Source organism: Rhea americana, unplaced genomic scaffold, assembly GCF_003343005.1.
Source record: "Rhea americana isolate MKP2758 unplaced genomic scaffold, rheAme1 scaffold_121, whole genome shotgun sequence".
Taxonomy (NCBI): Eukaryota; Metazoa; Chordata; class Aves; order Rheiformes; family Rheidae; genus Rhea; species Rhea americana.
Genome location: NW_028185273.1, coordinates 441,972 through 466,373, shown reverse-complemented (window position 1 = coordinate 466,373; position 24,402 = coordinate 441,972). Strand labels below are relative to the sequence as shown.

The window sequence follows — 24,402 nt, the reverse complement described above, 5'->3', positions numbered from 1 at the left end:
AAGAGATTCTTTAGGTGTGGCATGTTAGAGATTGATTTTATTATTTGTAACTGAATTCATTTAATCGATTAAAGATATTTGGAAGATGTAACCATTCTGGATTTTGAGATGTTTTTAGTATTTGGGAATATGAAGGCCAATTTCTTCACAAAAGTTTAATTTTCTTCTTTGGACTTTTACTGTATTATCTGACCGTGATTGGGTAGAGATTCGTGGGTGTCCAGAGGAGATGAAAAATTTTGATTTTGGTATGAAGATGAAACAGCAGTTGTATTCATATAAATCCTAGGTGAATATTTCTACTGGAGATATGAGACCTGTGTTTCAAGCAGCTTGGAAAAAAAGACCCTTTCATTCAGCCTTATATTTATGGCATGAAAATGATATATAAAGGTGTTTATATGTTTGTGTTATATGGTCATGAAAGTGTAAGCTGTCCTGCTATTTGCAGCCTATGTTAGGTCAATTAAAGGAGTAGTAGTCATATATGTTCCAGATGTGTGTATAGTGTACGCAGATGTGTGTGAGCACATTAAGTTCCGATTTGCACGTGCTTAATTTAAAAAGTTTGGTTTAGGGAAGTGTGAGGACCACTGGGGATGAATGTTCCTTTATATGCCAGACAGCCAAGAAGCTGTAATTTTTTTTTAATGTCTTTTTAAAGAGCAGTCGGTAAAATAGTACCTGATTGATCTAGGATTCTGTATTGCATTTTTTAAAATTTCAGCATTTAAGACAGATTGGTTATAGGTTATATAAGCACTTCTGAAAATTTTTTACATATCTGAAGACCACAAATTCCGATAGCAAATGAAAGGAATCTGGATTCACTTTGTCCTCTTGCATTAGTTACAATCCGTTGAACTATTTCACATCAATCTCATTTGATTTCATTTGTATAGTAGGTTTTTTCCTTAAATCATATAATCTGACTGATTCTCCATTCATGTTAGTATTCTCTTTCTTGTTATGTTTATGGTTGCTGCGTCCTCTTTGGTTGATATTTTTGCCTTCTACACATTAAAAAGGATAGCAAGATTAAACCTTTGCCCTTAGCTTAAAGCTCTTCTTATCCATCAGGCTAACCTCAATCTCAGCAGGTAAATAGCCCACGTTAACTACACAAGAGACTATTCGTATGCGTTCCACTGCTTGACCATCTCCTGGGCTCAGTCTTTGAAACCTCTTTTTCTTTATTAGCTAGTTGTGCTTTTACCTTCTTCTCCGAGTGCCAGGAATATACTGAAGGTGGATTAGGTACCAGAGGATACTGAAGATCACCGTAAGCTTCCTCAGCAGTTTCCCTAGCTAAGCACAGCACCTTTGACCCCTACAGCGGGAGCGCTGGAGAGTGTGTCCTCACATAAAGTCCAACATACGTTTTTTTTTCGCTGCTCCCCTGGGTTTCTTTTAAAATCCAGGTCTGCATCTCTTACCTTTCTTCTCCTAGTCTGCATKTCTGTTTTCTGGAGCCTTTTTAAGAGGACAGCCACCTGCCTTATTTAGATACACATACAGTGAGATATAACCTACTGTACCAACGTATCCCCAAATGCACTTTTGCATGTCAGTTCCATTTTCCCTCAACGTCCAGCTTCCGTAAGTCACCCGTTGCTGACCAGGTTTTGCGTTCTGTATATTAAACTTGCAGGAGTGCAATGAAGGGCTATCAGGATGGTGATTATCAGTCTAGCTGTTAATGTACACTTCTGAGCTGTCAGATCTTGTTTTCAGCATAACCTTACAAGACAGGGCTTGGATAGAGTGACTCACCAGGAGAAAACTAAGCAATGTTGGAAGAAAGAGAAGTCGTCGATGAAAAGAGACGTGCAATTGGACTTGCAGGAATTAGGAAAAAGTCTTACTATTGATCATATATATCTTATTTTTCTGGTTTCACATCTGATGCTAAAAACAGTTTTTGCTTCCTGGTAGCAGTACTACCTTGCAACCACCTGTTCACTCCAGCAGATATTTTGTTGTTGCCTCCAGCACCAGTATACAAGAAAAATCACTTGCTAAAGGAAAACCACATGGTCTTAAAGCTGTAATGAGATGCTAGTTTGGCTGCTGCTAGTTTTAATTTGTCAGATCTGAATTCAGATTCATATTTCACAAGGTATTTAAGCAGCTGCCTAACTTTAAGCACATGAGTAATCCCTGGTAAGTCGGTGGAACTACTTACAGGTTTAAAGTTATGTGCATAAATATCTTACCAAGTTGGAATATTAATGCAGGAGAGCAAATGCAGACATTTTTTTGTTTGTTGTTTCTGCTTTGCAAATATTTCAGTTGGTTAATTTTACATATTATATATTGTAAGTAACTTGAGAGGTCAGGAAATTTAAAATGGATGCCATCATCTACATTAACTTGTAGTTTTTGAATCTTTTTTGAGAGAGTTCTGCATGGCTATTGTGATTTATACGTGCTGCACAGGCTGATAGGATTTTAAGAGTAAATTAAGTGTCAGAGGAATTTGTGCTGTGAAGTMAAGCAATTAATGCATAACATTTACAAAAAAAAATCTATTACTGAATTTGCTTTGCTAATTTCCCCTACCTACAGCTGAGAGTGACGCAGTGAAAACAGCTTTGATCTTTCTCTGTACACTGTGGAAGTTTTTTGGCTAAATATCCAGTTATGTTGACTTTGCTACTTCCATGCCTCCAGAGAACTACTGATTCACTGAACAATTTAATCTGTTTGTAGGTAATGCTTTAGGTAAAGTCAGTTTCTTTTCTGCCTCTGATGAAAAGTAGTCGTTAGACAGCAAACTCACCGAGTGTGAAATTTCATAGCTTTTGCTTCTTTTACTGGGGTTGTGTATCGTACAGACTAGCGGGGTTAAGCCTTGTCTACATAGAAGTTAAGACGCTTCAACTACACTAATAGTTTTCTGTGGAAGCAGTATGAAAATTTTACCAGTATGATTTATGGGAAGAGCAGCTGAAGGCACCTTTATGACTTACAGCTGTGTCTACACCAGGCTCCAGCTATTATTCAGGCAAACACACCAAAAACCCTCAAACTTCAATGAAAATTGGGAAGACAGAGTAAAATCTATGCAGGGAACAGGACTTAGTGGATCGCTGAGTAGATTTTTCCTCCCTCAATGACTGTTGAAATCATACCTGCTGTTTTAGAATAGATACAGCCTTGTTCCCCAAAGTTAATGAGACTGTTTACTCGTCACCTGATTAGGAGATTTAAGTCAATGTTTTTGTTATTTATTTTTACTAAGAGCAATAACAGAATGGACGTAGAGATGGGGATGCAGAGGCTGCAGAGTACCTCTGATCTGCTGTAAAGTAAGCAGCTGGTGAAGGTGGTGGYGGAGCCACCACCGCCCTCGTCCCCACCGGGAACCCCCGTGCCCTCCCGGATGGCACTTGTGGGGTCGCATGGGGCATTTGGTCGGAGTAGGGGAGGTGGATTTGGCTGCTCTGGCGAAGGAGGGGAGGTTCGACGTGGCCGCGGTGGGGCTGCAAGCCGGCCGTGACAGTMGGACCTGTGCCTGGGTCGGGCATCGCCGGTGGGCAACAGTARCAAAACCTGTCCTCTCGCCGCCCTTCTACTCGCAGTGGAAGATGACTGCAGTTCTAGTCAAAATTTTCTTGAAGTTTGAGACCGGAAAGCTAAACTTTGTCTCCAAGTTTTGGCTCACAGTTGAAGAGAAACTAAACGGGAACTCATAGCTCTTAAGATAGTCATGTTTTYTTACAAACAAGACTAGTTGTTGGCAGGTGTTACAGGAAAACTTGCTTGCTTGTTTTGCATCCTCCTTGTATTTTGCTTTTCTCTGATCTTTTTCTGTTTTGTTTTCTTTCATAGCTTCTAAGTGACTGAGAAAATCATTCAGGACTARTGGACCATGAGAATAAAATATTTTCGAGATAGAAATTTCCCCTTTTTATCCTGTTGTGCTGCAGGTTGCATGTTGCATGCTGTGTGGCTGCAGAGCTAGTTGTGATCCAGGAGGGCTACATTACCACTGWCGTAATTTGGGGAATGCTACAAACAACTAAGGTTGTTCTGCTGTATTTAACAGGCTTTTGGGGATACGTCTAAAGTGTTGCCTCTTTGATCTTTGTAGGAATATTCTCATAAGGGTTTTTGTTACTTTAGTATCTAACAATCGTGGAATGTGGGTTTTTTTACTTTTAGAAGAGTAGTAAAAATGTACTGGATAAGAAAGACGGAGATATTTCTTACTGCAATTTAAGATTTTGGAAGCTGCCCAATCTCTGCTGATAGTGTRTATCTGTCAGGCTGCATTTAAAGTGTCATTGAATGTTTTAAAGTTCAGAACTTTATAGTTTTACTTTTYGTAGTTTATCATGTAATTTCTCATAAATAATAGAGTCATTAAATCTCATAAAAGTGTTTAGCACTTTAAATTTGGAAAAATGTAAAACATAGAAATTCAGGCTTGCATCCAGCTATCCAAAATATGAACTAAGCTCCTGAGTCTGATGTTTTCCACCAGCTCCTGTGTCTTCAGTGGTGTCTGGTCAAGGAGAAATAGTTATCTTAGGTACTAAAGAAGAATTTGAGTCTCAGTGTTTGTATTTGCAATCTCTGTTTTACTGGAAAGTGTGCAGTGTGAAAGGCACTGACTTTTGAACACCAGGACTTGCTATATGCTTCAGAAGAGTGTATGCAACATGCTGATCTCAGCTGCATGTAAAGCAAATAAATGAAGAGGTAGACCTGATGTTAACTTGACTATCTCTGTGGAGCCTCATTTATGGAATAGCAAATTAATTTACTGAGAGTAGTGATGATACTTCAGTTAAAATAAGATAATCTATTATAAGGAATCTGACTTTTGTTACACAGCTTTTATCTTTTCTTTTTGAAGATTACAGCCTGAAAAATGATCGTATAATATTTACTCACAATGGGATGCAATGCCTTTTATACCATGCTTGAATCTTGAAAACCTGTGGATTCRCAGTACATTAAAGGAGTGTTGATCAAAGACTCCTCTGTGTTCAAACTGGAACCAAGATAATTACATCTGTTGATAGTCATATATTTTGTTATTTCTGTGAAAGATTGCATGTATGGACAACRACACACTTAATTAGAAATAAGGGTCTACGATCGTGAAATGACTTGAGGATATGAACTGCAACTACTTTTTTTAGTTTCAGTTTCCTCTATACAAATGCATAGTGTGGAACTGCGGGGAAAAAATAAGCTGAAGATTTAAGGATGACATAGAAAGAGGATCATTTATTTGCTCTGTCGTGTACAGTTTTGAGCTTTTAGTGAATGTCCTTAGACAGACGGTACAAYAGCCAAGGCATGCCTGCCTTCTGTTTCCTTTGATCGTTAAAGTGTATTGGCACATCCATACGTATTTCACAGGACAAGGGTGCTGTAGCGAGTGCTCTGTAACACGCACATACCTACTCTCGCTTCCCTCTGAAAGCAAACCACTGTTCTCTACCAGCTTGATTTTATTTTCTTAAAAGAATGAAAGGAGCTGAGAGCAAATGTCAGTAAGATGGGGAGGGAAAAGGRCATAAATATAATTAAGTTCTGTTAAATATATCAAAGCGGAAATAATTGTAGCTACTCCATAGCTGGAGATGCTCCAGCTATTGCTGTGTTACCTGAAATAGTATCCAAGCAGCCCTTTGGAAGGAGCTGCAGAGCGGTACCTCTGTATATTTAGGTTCTATTCATCTTGAAGCGGAAAGGCATTTCCCTGCAAACCTTGCTTTGGTTACAGACGCAAAGCGAAGGGGAGCTATGCAGCGCGCCCGCCGCGCAGCCTGCCTTAATAGGCAACGACAGGATACGCGCCGATAGCTGGGCTCTCCAGCCAAAGTCAAATCAGGCAGGAGGTGCGAATTCGTAGTGCCGAGTTAATCGGGAATTGGAGCAACCTAATGAGGAATTTGGTGGATTCTTGCCCACGTCAGCCCTCCCGGTCAGGTTTGAATGTCTTTCAAAATATATATTGTAATTCARTGGAAATTCTCGGCGTGATGTAGCAGTCGCTTGATAAGCATTTTGGCTTGCGTTRCAGAGGAGATCAGAGTAGGCAATTACAGTAGCCGTGTGTGAATGTGAATGGATGCGTGAATATGAAAGGAACTAGGCTTTTACTGGTTACTTTTTCGTGTGAGGCGCAATTTCCTAGAAAGACTTGGAACAACCTACAGTTCCCATGATCTTTCTGAGAGATACGTCTTCCCGAGGTAGGTTATTCTATGTCAAATTAGGTCTGGGACTATGTTCAACATTGAAAAGGAAGTGTGTTTATATATAACAATTGATTCACTTGGAAAATGAAAAGAGAGGAGGAAGAGATGTCAAGGTTGTAAATTCTAAATATAGGTTGGAAAACGCGGAGGGACCCTCATTCAGATGTTTTATTTTGCTTTGTTTGTTTTGGTATTGGGTAGAAAACATTTAGTGCCAGTAACATAGTATTTTTCCTATCTTCCTTCTCTTTTACCAGCCCTTTTTCCTCTGCAGTTTGGAGAAAATATTTGAATGTTTCAGTTTATTTTTCTATCTTTAGTTATTTCTTAACATCCTCCTGGATTTTTCTGAAAGCAATGGTCCCTTTAAAAAGTGATATTTCATATAGAATAGATTTTCTTTCTCTTTGCCTGTTTCTCCCTTTTCTTATGCAGGGCTTTATTTTTCAGCTTGTGCTACTTCCCTTTGGTCCTGTACTTTTTCTTTAATAGTTCTCCTGCATTTTGGCTTTCACTTCTTCCTCAGTTATTATTCTCTTTTGACTTCAGTGCAGCTTTAGCCATAGTTTGGGGACCAGCATCACCATACGTGTGACAGTTTTATTCCATTTATTGTTGTCTCTCTGATACTCTTTTACTGGAGTCTGTTTTTTTCCTGTAGAGCTGCAACAAGAAATCATTAATGTGATAAAACTTGCTAATAAATTTTTGAGTGTTACAGTGATCTATATCGAGAATTTCTGTGATCACTGTTACGTTTGTAAGTTGAGTCACCATCTGTTAGCTGCTGGAAGTGTTGGTTCTTAACTGGACATTATAATACCGCTGGTTGGGCCGTTGCAGTTCATGTTGAAAATACAATTAATGTTTGCAGTTGGCAGTCTAAAATGTAAAAATGACCAGTAAGCTTTTTTCTTCACTTGCTGTGTATCAATGATAGAGGTAGGGAGGCCAGTCCATAAAACCTTTTTTTCTTTTTAAATATAACTGAGGACAGGTACTGGCCTTTCTCAGATTCATGGAGAGTTACCGTAGAGGAACACTTCTTTCCTTAGCTTTGTCATGTTTGTGGAAGCTGTCATTATTTCTTTCTTTGAAGCTCAGACAAGAGGACATCCTTTATCTTAACAGCTTAAAACCTTTCTAGTGTTGTTTTTTGGTATAAGGACTTTGGCTCAGATCTACAAAGGACTTAGAATTTAGATATGTAAATCAAAAAACAGTATCCTCAGAAACTGCTCACAAAGCTACAGGGATTAAAATGTTTGGGCTGAGATGGACCCAGAAGCCTGTGTGAAAATAACAACTGTTATTTGGAAGATCACAGCTCATCATACTCTGATGGGGTGAAATGAGGGGCTACTGCTGTGGGCTTTGCTGCAGACCAGAATTATGGACCTTAGTCCCCCGTGTGTGAGCTGTATTTTTTTTGGTGTACTCAATGATACAAATGCTGAAGTGAGGCACCTCCTCCCCCCTGCCTTGTACTGCATAGGGAGCTCAGGGCTGTGATGGAGGAGCAGAGAGGCTACTGAGATTGCTGCGGCAGTGTCCACCACCACCTTCCAAGAGAGCTGCTAGTCACCAGTGATTAAAAGAACTACTTGTTTTTAAGGCAGATCAAAGCTTCTTGGCAGAGGATGGTTGATAAAGCTCACTAAGAAGACATGTAAAGTACTGCTGTTTGCGTTTCCGTATTTTTCCGTTTCTGCTGTGCTTCGAAATTAAGCTGGTCCCAGAGACTTCTTCATCACTCTGAAATGGAGAACTAGAAACCATAGCACCTAYGGAGGTTGTTGGTACGGTTCAATCTGTTGAAGGGAGCCCATTTTGACCTATTGATTTAGCAGGCATTTCAAAATCTGACGGAATAAATTAATATATGCAAACATTTATGAAGATTAGAGTGACTTTGGATGTACATCTTAGCAACAAGATACACTAGACTTTTCTACAGTAATGAAAAAAAGATCCCTTTGTTGTAAGGGCTTTCTTGCACAATACCATGTTAATGTATCTCAGATAACTCTCTCCCAACAGCCATTCTGAAGTCATGTAGGCACCATTGAAATATATGGAACAAATCTTATACRCAGCTTTGTAGAGGATTTGGATTACAAGTTCTCCTTACGTAACTAAAATGCAAAAATAAACAGGTTTTTAGGAAGCTTTTATTTTTCCTCCMACTCTCCTTGCAGTAATAGGAACGTTTCTGTTTCTAGATTCACCTAACTGTTTGACTGAGGCCTGTGCTGATGGGCACGACAAGCAACCAGAGGGGCCTCAACTGCTATTTCTGAATCCTCAGCTATTACAGGAAGTAAACTTTAGTTGTCCKTAATGATTTAGAGCTTTTTCCTAAAAGACTTATCCACTCTAACCTGGACTATTAGAAGCAGTAGGAGCTGTGTTATCCATGTTAGCATGGACACATTAAATTAAGCTTGTTTCAATTCTTCCTTAGCTGTCTTCAATTATGTGCTCCGTTTTGGCCTACACTGTATTATGGAAACTTTTTTCTCTCACGAACATCCCAGGGGAGCCCATGATCCATTGTATTTCTTTTTGGTGCACCATACTAGGTTTCTAGAAAACTTTGCTGTCGTCCGTGGTGGTTTGTTCTTTGCATGTTGTTGGGAACGACTGGGTATGTCGCAGARATTTATCATCGGCCTCCTAAAATAAAGGAGATATTTTGTATTCATGGTGATGTGGCACTTGAAGAAAGGCAGTCATCTGTTTCCTTTTAACAGTTGGTTGAGTGCATAAGAGTAAGGCTTCAAGCAGAGGGGTCTGGCTAGATTAATATTCCTTTACAGTATGTTATTTTGGCCCAAGTTTTGGAAATATATATGTTTAATTAGCTTGGCAATTGTATCTGCAGATTCTAGTCTAAAGAGTGTTAACCCTTGTATCTTTATTGTCAAAATTCTGCCTGCATCTTTAATGTTTCGAAGAACTAAACAGGGAGCTGTTAACGTCTGTGAAAGCTAATATATTGTTCTTGAGACAGTGACTGAGCCCTGTTTTCCACCAAATTATCCAATCTAGTCATATTTCTTGTCTTTGAAAACATCAGATCAGCCAAAATTTTAAAGAGCATGGGGCTCTCTGCATTTAGATATTCACATGAACACTGTTTTTAGAAATGAATTATCAAAACAAGATGAAGTTGCTCATTAAGTAAATATCTAACACTTACAGAATTGTAAATGCCAAAAAACACAGTAAAACTTTATGTCCTAATTCAGTGCATACCAAAGAAAACAATTACCTTGTTAAACTGAGTGATGCCGAATGTTTGTATCTAGTATTTTAGTGCAGAGGTCAGTTAGCTTGGTCTTCTCTTCTGAAATTCAACCATATCAATGTAACAGATTTTAAGTTAACAGTGGTGGATGGATAGCATTTGCTATTATGTACAGGTTTACATGACTATTTCGAAGTTTTCTAAATACCTGCAAGGACAAAATTAGGTGCGTATATTCAAGTACATATGTGTATTTGAATCTGCTTGTCCGATTCCAGAAAGGATAATCGATGAGTGATTAAGTTGAGGGTGTCTTTGTATAAGGCATTGCTGGCCAACTTACTTGACMTGTAACGTGTGCTTTTTTGTCTAAGTATTGTATATTAGGCACCTGTAAAATATTCTGAATTAGAGCACAAACACTCAGAGATGTGAGATTATACCAGTTACTATACTTTCCTAGGAAGTGCAAATACAAAAAATAACAGCATTTAGCATTTTAAGTCAGTGAAAATTATACATTCTCAGCACCATTCTGGATTTTGGCCTTTCAGTAGGGAAGTCACACAGGCAGGCAGCATCTTTGATGATTAATTTATTAATGCTCTTTCTCTAGATAGTCAATACACTCTGTAAAGATAGTGTTAGTGGCTGTTTTGGAGAAAAGAGAAAGAAYGTATATATATACATATATATGTATATATGTATACACACACACACACACACACACACACACCATGTTTTAGTTTTCAAATTAAGCACCCTTTCATTTTATCCAAGCCTAAGGGGAAAGATCACTGTTGCAGCATGTCCAGGAGGTCAACAGGTGAAGGTTGTGATGGAAACTTAATTCCAAGTTCAAGAGATCTTTATGATAAACAACTTTCCAGTCACAATGTGCTATTTTGAAGTCTCTCCACCATTTAAAATGAGACACTGGGTGAGAAATAACTTCAGGATCCAGGCTTCTTTTAAGTCTTGGTTTAGATGTCACTTAAATAACAGCATGCCAGTTGGCCTACTGTGTCTTTATTGATAAGTAAAAATATTAGAAGTAATCTCAGCAGGGAAATTATTTTGCCTGCTTTGTTATTTTGCYTTTTTATTGGGTGTTGGGATGGATCGAGTCATTGAGGACTTGGGGGCCTGGATTTGCCACATTTGTTCTGCAGCTCGCTTTCAAATGCCAAGAGATAGGCTGTAATTCTGGAGTTTCCCAATCCTAGCAGCATTTGATAGAAACAAGAGACATCGTGAGGCCATCTCAGATTTGCATAATCCCTGCTGCTGCATTAAGTAAATGTGGAAATACTAGATTAATATTTCTGCAAAGAATGTTATTCCTCTCAATAATTTCATCGCTTTTAGTTGCTGTTAAATCCAAGAGTTAGGAATCTTTAGAGAAGCTATTTAAGGGTATTTATAGAGGGCCAGACTCAGCCTTGACCTGAACGGAGTCCTGTCCTAACAGCATGGCACCCCGTTACCCCTCACCAAGTGGGTGTTTGGGTGCTCGGGGGCAGGGGGAAGAAAGTTTTGTGGTTGCCTTTCCCTGTTCCTCAGTGAATGACGCTCACCTTTGCATGTACACTTGGGATGAAGTTACGTTTGCAAGGTRGTTGCTGAAATCACAGCAAACATTGTTTTCTTTTTAAAATTAAAAGCTTAAGATTCAAGAGAGAGACTGCTACTTTTCATAATTATGAATAAACAGGGATCACAGATGTGATGACACAAAAAAGAGGCAAAATGAGAGCGGGGAGAAGCGAATCTGAGGAAAAGGTATGAAAATACATACTAATATATTTATTTAGAAAAAATACTTAGCGAGATACTGAGCTCTTTTTGTCTGATAGCTGAATTTTGTTCTTAGAAAGTTGAATTTCATGATTTTTCTACTTGATGTCCTTATTCTCTTACAGTTTAACTGAGCTGGAGGAGATTATTTCCCAGGCAGTGCTTTCAAAAGAAGCTGTACTGGGTGAAAAAAAATGCTGACTTGAACAAAACAGGATGATGGAGAAATGTCAAAAGAATAGAGTTAAGCAAAAGCAGTCTATTGTTAATTTTACGAATTATTAATTCATTTTGTTTCTATTCCAAAGCCCAGGATGGCTTTGCAGTGCTAATTTTACTTCAGGGCTCATGAAAATTTTAAATATTGGCTGCTGTTACTGAATTTTTTGCAATCAGACATCATCCAAGGCTTGAAAAGCTGTCTTGAGTGTTTAGCTATATTTGGTGTTCTGGTGCGAGCGCAAAGCTTTTTGCAGAGCTGATGCCACGCTGATGCTTTCTTTCTCAGGGCTGGTGGGGCAGCGCGTTCAAGCTGAGAATACTGAAGAGAAGGGCGTACAGCGCTGGAAAGTGCTATTTCCCCTGAGCAAATATTAAGCTTACCGCTTTCAGGTGCCTTTCAGCTTAATCTGYGGTGTGCCCCAACCCTTGAAGCGTTGCTGCCTCGCCAGCCCCGGGACGGAGCGGGCTGCGGCAGCGCCCTGCGCTCCGGCGGCTCGCRCTGCATAAACGTGCTGCGAAAGAGCGCAGCTGTGCTTTTTTAATATGCACTGCAGGAGATTTCAGCAGCCCGATGATATATCGTGCATTAATGTTGAAAAGATAAACACATTTGGAGAGCGCAGGAAGGCCTTGTGTTTTTATGTTAGCAGAATGCTTCCTAATGAACAAGAACGTGCTGCTGGCTTCGCAGAGCCATATGGCAGCTTTTCTAATTTTAGTTGGGTGCAGATGCATAATTCTCCCTTGTTTTACCTCCTGCAACCTTGCTGAGATGTTGCGTAGTTTTTCCTGTAAGGCTCGAGCTACAGTTTCTGAGTAAAAAATGCAAGCCGAACAGCTCCCTTGCTCTGTGTGACGATGCAGCAYGCTCACTACTTAAGCTCGCTGCAGCCTCGCTTCCCTGAAATATTAGCTGCCTTGATTCGTAGAGGTGCGATCAGCTGGTCTTAAACTGATCACTGAAATAGTTACTGTTTCTGTGACATCGGTTTCAGGGAGAAAAACCAACTTGYGTTGGGGCAGTGGGGACTGGTTAACAAACGTGCATATGGATATCAGGTTCCAGTCGAGGCTTCTCGGGCTTTGAATTATGCAACTACAAGATGAAACTTCTTTCCCTGTGGTTAACCAAGCATCAAAATAACTTAGATGTTCTTTACTGCTATGCTTGATCATATGTTGCATTTTCTGTGTTGTGATCCAAAACCACTCACGTTAGCAAATGCAAGCTTTTTTTGCTTTTTCTTTTTTATTTACTCTGGTTAATGCATTTGAAGGTACTTCTTGTGTGGCCTATTCATGTTAATAGCTTTTGGTCCAGGGTTACAATCAACATCGTCATTTAGTCATACGTAGTCATATGTAAATGTTATTAAATTTAATATTTACAACGGCAATGTCAGCTAAAATTTAGCACTTTGGCTGTTAGTCTTTCTATTAAATGTCAACATTAGCTTCTAAAATCACATCTGTTCCTATCTTTGGCTAGTTATATACTTTTACTATATCTTTGTTTGTTTGCCTTTTACACGGTAAGTTGGGAGAGATCGGAAAGACTGCACAGGGTAAGTTCATTCACAGATATGAACTYGAGACAGAAGTTCATTGTCTTCTAATACATACAAAAAATGGAGAAGATGAGTTGTTTTCAAGACAGTTGCTGTGTAAAAGGCAATTGCATGTTTAAACATGTAGCATTTACAGTCACTTTCAAGTGATGTTACTGTTATAGTAATAAGGATCTTGCTTGAGTCAGAGGTCTTTGCATGCAGAGCTAAGCTTTATAGTATCCTTAGTAATAAATGTCTTTGCTTAGGTTTTTGATCTGTGAGGATATATGATTTTAGATGGGTGTGACATTTCACTTGTAACTCCAGAAAATTACAAAGCATGTTGATTATAATGGGACATCTGAGAAAAACTGCTTCAAGCAGCATTGGATAATACAATTACCATTGTACCATTACCGTTTTTTTCTATTGACCATTTCCCTCAACAGTTTTTAGATGCTGGTGCTGCTTTAATATTTCACCTGTTTTTTATTTTTGTTCCCCTTCTCCTCTGAAGAATCATACATAATTGTTACTCCTATGGCACACGTGTTGATGCAAATCTCTTTTGGAGTATTCTTCATCTTTTCACAGTCCTTAAAGAGGCTAAGGTTTTGTTCTTTATTTTGCAAACAGAAATCTCATTAATTTGTACTGGTTTTGATTTTGCAAGAAAGATCAAACTGGGTGGTGGTGGGGGGGGGTTGTTTCTCTAACCAGTCCCATGAAGGAAGTCGGACTAAAGCATGGAAAAAGGCAAGGAGACCTGTCAGGATTTCTCCTCTAGTTGTGACTGTGCAACCTGTAGGAATGYGGTGTTTTAGCCGGAACAGAGAAAAGAAGATGCCTCTCATTTTCACTTCTGATTCTTCTATCAGTTCTCCTTAGAAAGCCACCATATTTGAGTTGTGAGGTGACAGGATGATAGAAAATTAGAACATTTTTCTAAGTTGCAACACAGAAGGAGACTTCAAATTATTGCCTTTGGCAATAGTTCATCTGATTTAGGAATTCCTGTTAATCTAATGCAATTTCACAAGGCTTGCCTTCAGAAACTAGAGTGAGCTTCAAATAAAACTTGACTCTTTCCTACTGATGAATTTGGCTGAAAACATTTGTGAGTTTTTTCTTCCATATATCAATGTAATAAAGTAGGTACAGTTTATGATCATTAGGAAAGTGTCCAATTGAAAATATTAATATGTGTTTTAGTATATTGCTGTTTATACTAAACATATCCACAGTTTAAAACATAAATTTACACTCATCACTAAAATGCTACATATTGGAATGTTTATATTCTTTGTAGTATCTCTCTTAGGAGTACTTCTGCTTTGTTTATTTATTTATTTTTAGCTCTAGGCTAAACTCTTAATTGAGCAGAGCTAATAATTATTTCATGTGCATGAAGTTTACTCCACTTTAATTTAGATAAAATGTACTTGATCCCTGGTAGCCGTATTGATAAGGATTGGGCCAGGTTCTCATTTAAGCTCCCTCTCTGCTGAAGCACTCGGGGTGGACGGCGAAGCTCGACCTCTAGCAGAAGAAACCCTTTTGGAGAGGGGAAGCTGTGGGAAGCCCCTTTCGCCTCCTGTCACTTCCTGAGCTGGCATGAGGCCGTATTTCTTTCCGGACTGAATCTCCGCTCTGTTTTTCCTGCCTTGCTTGCAGCACCATAGCTGTTGCAGGAGGCAGTGCGGCCAGGCGGTGCGAGACCGAGCAGCCAGCTCCCCTGCTCTTCCACGCTGTGTGGCTCCAGTGGAAAAACCTCACGACTGTGGTTAGTCACAGCATAATRCCGTCAATTCCTGTGAAACTGGGGGGAGGAAAACAAGACTTATGAGAGGCTTTGCAAGGTTGGGCCTCTGCAGCTATTTTCTTAACCCCCTAAYATTCAAAAATCATTAATCTACTTTAGAAATAAGAAACTCTCTGTTCTTTTCATTTGTGTGTAGGGCCCCCAGTGAACCTGAAAAACATAGGAGAAGGAAAAAAAGGAAAAGTAAACCTTACATTTTCATATCACTACTTAACTCTAGAAACTGGAACTGTAAGAAAAAACACAAAATACAGACTTGTGATAAACCATGAGTGTTGTCATCATCAGAATTAATCTGTCAGCTGTTGCTGCTTTTTTCCCCCCAACCTCTCTGCAACAACGTTTTGTTCTCGATTAGCCCCACGTGCTGTATCGCTGAAGAAAAGACRTGCTTTCCAGGACCTCCCCTGTGCCTCGCTGTTGGGCCAGCACTGCTGCCGACAGTGCTTGCTCTTGCTTTTTCCCTGGATGCTGATAAACTCTTCAAGATGGGCTTTGTAGGTCAGTCAAAAATGGATAACTGAACATTACTGGTAGCTGCAGCTGGTATCATGAACGTGAATKACTTCTGGTCCTACCGTTATGAGGCTGTCTGAGGCCACAGTTTCCTATACARTGCTGCTTAAATAAATGCACAGGGAACCATGACCTGCATACGTAGCCTGTTTTAAGCTCTTTGGCCTGTGTACCACCGTACACAGTTATTTTACAGATCTAATTATGAAGACCATCATTTGGGAGCACTTGTGATTTATAATGCTTTTTGCAATGCTTAAACATATATCGTATAGTGTGCATTATCATCATCAGTGACAGAGATAGGTAGGCAATATTTTTCCATGTATAATTTTCATATTTTCTCTGTTTGTTATACTCTTTTCTTAAGCAAGCAGTGTTTTTATTGGTCCCTTAGGYTAGGCTCTAGAAATAAGTGGCTAAGGGAAAAGGAAACAGAGACGTCAGATGGTTGTGATGGACAGCTAATGGTACGAAGGGAGGTGGTTAGGGAGCAAAGGGTCAAAATGGAGAAACAGGGAGGCGGGAAGGGAAAGCAGCCACTTTCAGAGACTGGATATACGGCCTGATAGATCTTCAGTCTGATGTGATAGTGTAGTTTCTATGTTAATCACCATTATAGTCATTAAAAACTTTCTCCTTTGTATACAGTTTTTCTTCTTGTTGAGCAGTGTTTATGTAGAGAGAGCTGTCGTTAGTGATGATCTGTTTGAACTTTCTGGTTTTAACAGTYAAAAAAAATCTTCAGCAAGTGTTTGGTACTATGTGAAAAAGAACTGGTAAAAGTTGTCTTTGTAAATCCATTATGCCAGGAAATACAGTATATTGAATGTATTTGCACACAGTGTAGAATARGACCATTGCTATACAATATCTACAGCCCCTCCATCTCTACTATAATCTTGTATCTTCTGATATTCTAGATGGTATAAAGGGCCAAAGCAGTGATGTGATGAAAGCAAGAAGATAGTATCCAAAAAGATGCAAACTATTCTATTGTAATATTTTTTGGTGTGAAAGCAGGGATCACTTTTTGATATCAGGAATAGATGGGAAAAAAATAGCACTGCAGACTTTAATAAAAGCTCAACCCTATTTTTAGAATCTTTTAGAATTCGTTTAAAATTTTTAGAATATGTTTTCGGTATCGTATCGTCATATGGCCAACTCTTCTATGTTGTAATATGCAAAGGACTGTTTGATCTTTTTTTTTTTTTTTTTTTGTTTTCGGTATCGTATCGTCATATGGCCAACTCTTCTATGTTGTAATATGCAAAGGACTGTTTGATCTTTTTTTTTTTTTTTCTTTCACCTGATCTCTGCCTTTCACAAAAAAAGGCCTGCTACAGTCCCCAGCTCAAGTCAGAATTATTTATTAGCATCCTGGTGAGTTTAAGTGTCAGGAAGAGTTTGTATTTATTCATAGTGTATTTATTCCTAACAGATTATTCYAATCTTAAGTGATTTAAGATTATTCTATTAGTCTGAACAGTTCATCTTCAGAATAGTTTTTTTTCATGGTTACTCACAGTAGTTTAGTACTGCACATGAATGTGCCATAAGAAGCTGGACAGGATTTTCCTAACACWTTTTTCATGAAAGTGTGAAACCACAGAAGTCTAGGATGAGGCAGTCCAAGTGACCAAAGCCTTATTGCCAGCAGGTGATCGCTGATACAAGGACGTCCAAGGATTCTGGGAAGCAATTCCTTTACTTGATGTGTAAGCACAATATGTGCACACTGACCTCAGAACCTCTGACAAGGAAAGAGTTCAGAGGAACTTTGGCTGCAGTCTTGCACRTCTACAGATAATGGAAAATACTGTCCACTTGGATACATTTTTATTTGTCTGACCAATACTTTTGCAAAGACCCCTTAGTCTGTCTGCATATGGTACATTTGGTAATTCCCTCAGTGAGTCGTCTTTTGGTTTATTGTTGTAGAAGGCATACAATCTTGCTGAGTATCGTAAGTTCGGTGTGCTTTCGTGTTTATTAAAATAATTTATGCCATAATACTTAAAATAAAAAACTTTAGTGATTTTTAAAGTTCTAGACTGTAATAAAGCCTTTTTACGTAAGTGCTTGAAAAATAATAAAAGAATGTTCTGAGAACAGAACTAACAACAAAAARCTACTCTTGTATTTTATTAACATGTCAAGTATGTGTYTTGTATAATATTTAATTACTTTTCCCTTAAACATCAGTTTAAGGGAAACATTCTTAACATCAGTTCCCTTAAACATTCTTGGACTAGAAAAATTAATACAGTTCATTACTTGATATGAATTATAAACCTTCTTTTTTGAATATTTTGGTATGTTTGGATGTTACATTTGGAGGTATGGTCTGTGACAGTGTATATCACATACTGTAATATGTGGCATTATACTCCAGGAGCCTTAAATCATTATTTTCTTGCTTGTAATTTTTCAGTTAAAGCACTTGAAATTGACTGTGTTTTAATAACCTTAGTAAATAGGACAGCATGAAGATTATATGATAGTAAAAATGTGGGTGGAGGCCTGGGGAACAGAAATGAGACTGCTGTTTCACAGTAATGAAACAGTAGATTGCAGATTTGCATTTTTCCTTCTAAATATAGCGATCATGGAAAAGTTGCRCAGCCATGAGCTTTGCATACTATTTTAGATCTGTCTCTTAATACACCTTGATCCTGACTGTTACTAACTACATCTTCATAAGAAGTCCTTGCCTTTGCCAGGTATTACATTTTGTGATTTATTAAAATGTCTAGCAGAGGAACAGCTGAAATGATTTAATTTGTGTCATAAAACTGAAAAGCAGATATACTAGTTACACTTTTGTTGAATCATCATGAATATTATTTGATCTCATTTTCAGTGTTGTTGTACTGTAACTACTGTAAGAGCTAGTCACCATACACTGTGGACTCAYTGTATCATTTAACTGGCACTGCTTTGTCATTTAATGCATAGTTCTCTCTATTGCAGAAAAAGCAGCAGCAGCTAATGAAGACGAAGTGCAAAAAGCAGATGTATCGTCTACAGGTCAGAGTGTCATTGACAAGGATGCACTTGGACCAATGATGCTTGAGGTGAAGAGCACACGTTGCCTTTTTATTTACACCAGTTGTGCTCCCCTTAGATGTCGAGCAGYGTAATGAAATGAAAAAGTGCGGTTGGAGCTTGCTCTAAGAGAACGGTGAAGAGATAGAAGCCATCCTGGCTGCTTAGATTATGGCATTTATGAACAGGGAACATGTTTCTGTTGGGTTCAGTGAGGAAACTCTCCCTAACTTGGCGGTGGGAGAGAGACAGAAATCGGCTGTTCGATGTTGAGGACAGCTCGAGTGCTTCAGTTGGTAGCAGTCTTCTATAGTTTCTGTGTGCATCTTTTATTCAGTGTAAATCATGACAGCCTGCAAGACCTGTTGTACCTAAGCATTGACTTACAGTAGTGTGCAAATAGTTCCTCTAAAATTGCATGTTATTGCTATGCAGTTTAAACGATTTACCATTGCAGCATTTACAGCATGACTCTTTTCCCTCTAGAATATGAAAGGGCTTTGTAAAATATGAATTTGGTTAGTTTAGCTAAGGTTTTTRACTGACTTTTAGCTCTGTTGTTTTGATCCATGATGATGATCTGGGATCCTAATGTCATATGCTGCTGTCCTTTGGCACTACTGCTTTATCTGCTTAAGCTCACTTGCAAACTGCTGATTCGCATTCTGACTGTTGGCTTTATCTGTAAGGAAGAATAAATGTTAGTTTAGGTAAAATAAAACAGAAGACTCTGAATCCAGCTAAAGGAACCAGTTTGGCAGATGTGTAATTATTCTGTCATTTCTGAATGTTGCATTAGCAAAATACATGCTACATCAGTTTTAAGTATTTGCGTTATTTTTTATGATTTGTTAGATGAAAACATAGTTTTCTGTACTACATATGAAGGCTCCAGAACCATAATACTGAACATTAGGAAGATTAAACAGGTTAGAGTGAAAACATTCTCCTTTGAAAGCTGGGGTAACAAACAAATTGATTTAATTTAATATTTAGTATACATGCTCACTGAATGTAGTTTTACTATCAAAAAAGCTTAACCTTCCATATCTTACATTGCTATGCTAAAATTTATCTTCAAGTTCCTATTAATTTAACTCTAAGGATTTGTTTTAATCATTTGGAAAATAAGATTTTTTTCTTAGCTTATCTTACATTGTACCAAACATGACATGTAAAATCACCCTTCTGTTACGTTATTCGTGTTTAATTTATTTTTCCTTTACACTGAAACCATTTCATATTAACAATGAAAAGTTATGGAACTAAATTAATAAACTGTGGTCCTTTTGCAACAAGAAACTGAGAAGAACTGAAAGGTGTTAGATGTTTGCTGTGGAAAGACTATAGATACTTTTCTTTGTGTCTTTATCTCRTTAAGGAAATTTAACTTTACAAACCCATTTATACACCCTCTTGAAAAACTTGCTCTTTCTCCTTTGCCAAATGATAATAAAAATGGCAATGCTGATGATGTGTCTGTTGCCTCTTGTCCTTCCCCTGTGAACCTCTGAGCAGAGCCTGACTCTGGCTTCTCTGTGTCCATCCATTAGCAGGTATAGACAGAAATAAGACCTCTCCCTCAGCCTTCTCCTTTGCACTGCCTGGATCTGCAAACTGCTAGTAGTATGCATCATTTTTAATACGTTATCTGTAGCCTGAGTATTTGAGAAAGGCCTGTGAGGACCATCGTCAGTTGTATAGTACACAAGTTTGTTCAGCCCCAAAAATGCTGCGTGCCTGTGTACATTTGCTTTATCAGCTCCTCCGTGTTACACTGTTTTGAAGTGAGCTGCATTCAGGTTTTGTATGGATCCACTGACATTTATTGCTCAAAAATCATGAGTTACTAATCATTCTTGGTCTGATTTGTTTCTCACTGGAGATGTAATATCATACRTTCTGGTTTGAAATTGAAAAGTGAGCAAGCCACTGTTTTAGTGATTTCCCACCAACCTTAGAGAGGTGAATAAACTGGGCAAAGCTGCAGAAGTCTGTATGGGTTGCATTTTTATTTAAATGCCAAAGTTCAAAGCTGGAAGGCCTTAAGTTTAAATCTATGCCTCTTATCTGCTCACATAACATAATGTTAAAGGTTCAGACTCTCAAGTATTTCTAGAATGCACAATCATGCTTGCATCTTAAGAAAAAAAAAGTATTATGCATGAGAATGTCTTACTGATAYTGAAATTTTTATTTTATCCTGAGCAGGTAGAAGTGATGTAATATTTGTCTTAGATTTTAGATAATGCACAGCAGATAYCTTTGAAAGAATCCTTTAGCAAGGCTGTCCCTGTCACAAGTGATAAGGGGGGAAACCAATCAGCATAATTTAAGGAATGTCTTAATTAGACATTACCTTGCAGAAATCTTAAGTGCTTTGAAATACCGTGGACCTGAGCTGTAAAGGTATAAGATGGAACTTCTTGTTCCTGTTCCCTGGACCATATATGAACTGAATTAAACTGATGTCAAATAAAAACCAAAAGTAGTCCTGGGAGTAGGGATCTGCTCTGCAYTTTAGTGTCCTCCTGCTCGCTGTGYGCTCTGATCTGTTCACCAGCATCAAGCTTCTTTTATCCTTCTCACCATTTAACGCCGTGCTTCTCACCTACCTGGCTGCACGGAGCCCCGTTAGGTGAAGATACATTGAGGGGGCATGGAGAGAAAGTATTTCTTGTCCTTTCTTCCAGTGTTGTGTTGTGGGGCTTGTTTTGTTTTGTTTTTTTTCCTGGGCTTCAGGATCAATCCTGTGCTGAATATAGCAGTGAATAGGCTCTGGGTTTGACAGAACTAGGTCCTAGTCTGGGGTTCCTGATGTAGTGTTTCCAGGGAGAAAGGAAGCAAAGTGGATTTCATTCTTTTGCACGAGGTATATCTTTCCATGATTTTAAAGTGGCTTTGGTAAAAGTAATTTTAGATCTTCAATATGAATTGTTTACTTTGCTATTAAAGACAAGAATATAAGAACTGAGATGGGTGCACAAAGATTCAAATATGTCTTCTGAAGGAAATATTTATTTTCCGGTTATCTTTTTGTTAATCTGATTGTCTCGTGTTGTATTTCTCTCTATCTCTTTCTCCCTTTTTTTTCTCCTCAGGCCCTAGATGGGTTCTTCTTTGTAGTGAACCCAGAAGGCAATGTTATGTTTGTTTCTGAGAATGTGACGCAGTACCTAAGGTACAACCAAGAAGAGCTGATGAACACAAGCATATATAGCATCCTGCATGTAGGGGACCACAATGAATTTGTCAAAATCCTGCTGCCAAAATCCTTAGGTATATACATTTTCCTCATATCGTACTATTACTTATTTAACTTTTGATTTCATAAATCAGTGTTTAAATAAYTTTACTTTATGCTCGCACACTAATTACACTTTCATCATATGCACTGTTTATTTTTAAAGTATATTTAGAGTGTATGAATGTTTTTTTTTCCCCCAAAGCATCCTCCACTTTTTTAATTTAGCTTCTTTGTTTAAAATTACTCACGGTCACTCATATTAGCTGATGCTTTTAATGATTCTTTGGAGTGAATCCTTGTGCAACAGCATTAGCTGTGCGAATTCTCTGTTAGGTCTCTGTCTAGGCTGGTTATTCTAAAAAGGTCTCAAGAAGGGGGGATATTTTGCTGATGATACCAAGCTGGAAGGAGTGGCTGACACACCWGAGGGCTRTGCTGCCATTCAGAGAGACCTGGACAGGCTGGAGAGCTGGGCRGAGAGGAACCTCCTGAGGTTCAACAAGGGCAAGTGCAGAGTCCTGCACCTAGGAAGGAATAACCCTAGGCACCAGTACAAGCTGGGGGCTGACCTGCTGGAGGGCAGCTCTGCAGAGACAGACCTGGGAGTGCTGGTGGATGACAAGTTGACCATGAGCCAGCAATGTGCCCTTGTGGCCAAGAAGGCCAATGTTATCCTGGGGTGCATTAGGAAGAGTGTTGCCAGCAGGTTGAGGGAGGTGATCCTGCCGCTCTACTCAGCCCTGGGGAGGCCTCATCTCGAGTACTGCGTCCGGTTCTGGGCTCCCCAGGACAACAGAGAGATGGAGCTACCAGAGAGAGTCCAGCGTAGGGCTACAAAGATGATCAGAGGGCTGGAGCACCTGCCCTATGAGGAACGGCTGCAAGAGCTGGGCGTCTTCAGCCTGGGGAAGAGAAGACTGAGGGGGGATCTTATCAATGTGTACAAGTACCTGAAGGGAAGGTGTCAAGGGGATGGGAACAAACTCTTTTCAGTTGCCCCATGTGACAGGACAAGAGGCAATGGGCAGAAATTGAAGCACAGGAAGTTCCACCTGACCGTGAGGGGGAATTTCTTCACTGTGAGTGACAGAGCCCTGGAACAGGTTGCCCAGAGAGGTTGTGGAGTCTCCTTCTCTGGAGATCTTCAAGGCCCACCTGGATGCAACCCTGTCTAACATGCTGTAGGTGATCCTGCTTGAGCAGGGAGGTTGGACTAGATGATCTCCGGAGGTCCCTTCTAACCTTACTGATTCTATGATTCTGAGATCCTTATGCTAAAAAATTTGTTTATTTTTTGTTTTTATTCTCATCAATATTTACCTTTCTCTTAAAAACTTTTTTGTTAGTTGCAACTCTTTTTGCATTCATACTGATACTTGTTTTAGTATCATAGCTTTTCGGGAACAAGGATGAAAAGAAGGAAAAAGTGAATACAGTACACTTCTCAGTTACTCATTCCAATTTAAAAATATCATGTAATTCACATTAACATTTTATGACTTTACTTATAAACCCTTAAAGAATAGAAAAATATAACCCCTTTAGTGGCTGAAACTCATAAATTACATCTTTTATAGCCTTTTATGACTGAAGAGGACAGTGAAGAGTATTTTTAAATGATAACCTGCTATTTCCTTATGTGCTCTTACGTTAATTTACTCTGACTGATGTCCAGTACCTATATTTGTGCATCACAGGATTTTGTTTCCTTTTTTACTTCTCTTAAGTACTGTGTTAAGGTTTTAGTTTTATCCACCACTGCACCCAGGTCATTCTCATCCCTTCACAACTTCCCTCTTGTAGCTGAGTATGTATTATAATTTATTTCTGATTGCATTGCTTCCTGTTTCTGTACAGTGCATATTACTTCATTTTCCTTCTGTTTCTAATCTAGACACAGATTTATATATAGTATTACTGTCTCTTTTGTGTTAAGCACTTCTAAATACAATGGACATAAGTTAATCTGTTCTACCCAATAGGGATTTCACTGTAGTCTGTCACTTTTTTATCCACCAATATTTAGACTTTCATTCTGCTTTTCTACCACTKCCATAATTTGCTTGAAAAGACATGGTAGCTGAAAAAATTAGACAGCAGTGCTTTTAAATGTTAAGAAGTTTACAAATTAGYTTGTTACGTGCTGATTTGGGCTGTAATATTAAAAATACAGTGGTGGTGTTAAATGAGCTTGTTTCCTGACCAGTTTACAACCCACCGTGATTGATTTCTTATGGATAAGCAGTAGAAATGACTGCTGCCAGATTTATCTTACTGTATATTCTTTGTTTTGCTCAGTGAATGGGGGACCTTGGTCTGGTGACACTCCTAGGCGTAATAGCCATACCTTTAATTGCCGGATGCTGGTAAAACCTCTTGCTGATTCTGAAGAAGGCCATGATAACCAGGAGGCACATCAGAAATATGAAACTATGCAGTGTTTTGCTGTTTCTCAACCAAATTCCTTCAAGGAGGACGGTGAAGGTAATCAGCACTTTAAATGCATGTTGCCACTTTTCATGCATTCTCAGATAGTTACAGGACAGCAATGTCAGTGGAGTTGATAATGATGTAAAGTTGATAAACTGGCTTCTGAAACCTGAAAAATACAAAAATTGTAATTTTTCTGTTTTTCGTGTATCTGTGATTTTCTTTCCTTTTGGAATATGAGTGTATACACCAGGACATACCCAATTGGTTCAGTTACAGTTGTTTAAATTGAGGGT

General features: G+C 38.7%; 1 protein-coding gene across 3 annotated transcripts in view; it reads left to right on the top strand.

The window, feature by feature from the left end:
- Positions 1 to 24,402, top strand: part of NCOA2 (nuclear receptor coactivator 2) — a 182,063-nt gene that overhangs the window by 109,595 nt on the left and 48,066 nt on the right. For all 3 annotated transcript variants that reach the window (XM_085324951.1, XM_085324961.1, XM_085324969.1), the window contains 3 exons: positions 18,355 to 18,458; positions 21,531 to 21,708; positions 23,975 to 24,160. In XM_085324951.1, the coding sequence (XP_085181077.1) occupies positions 18,355 to 18,458; positions 21,531 to 21,708; positions 23,975 to 24,160 (468 nt within the window). The remainder of the gene's footprint in view (positions 1 to 18,354; positions 18,459 to 21,530; positions 21,709 to 23,974; positions 24,161 to 24,402) is intronic.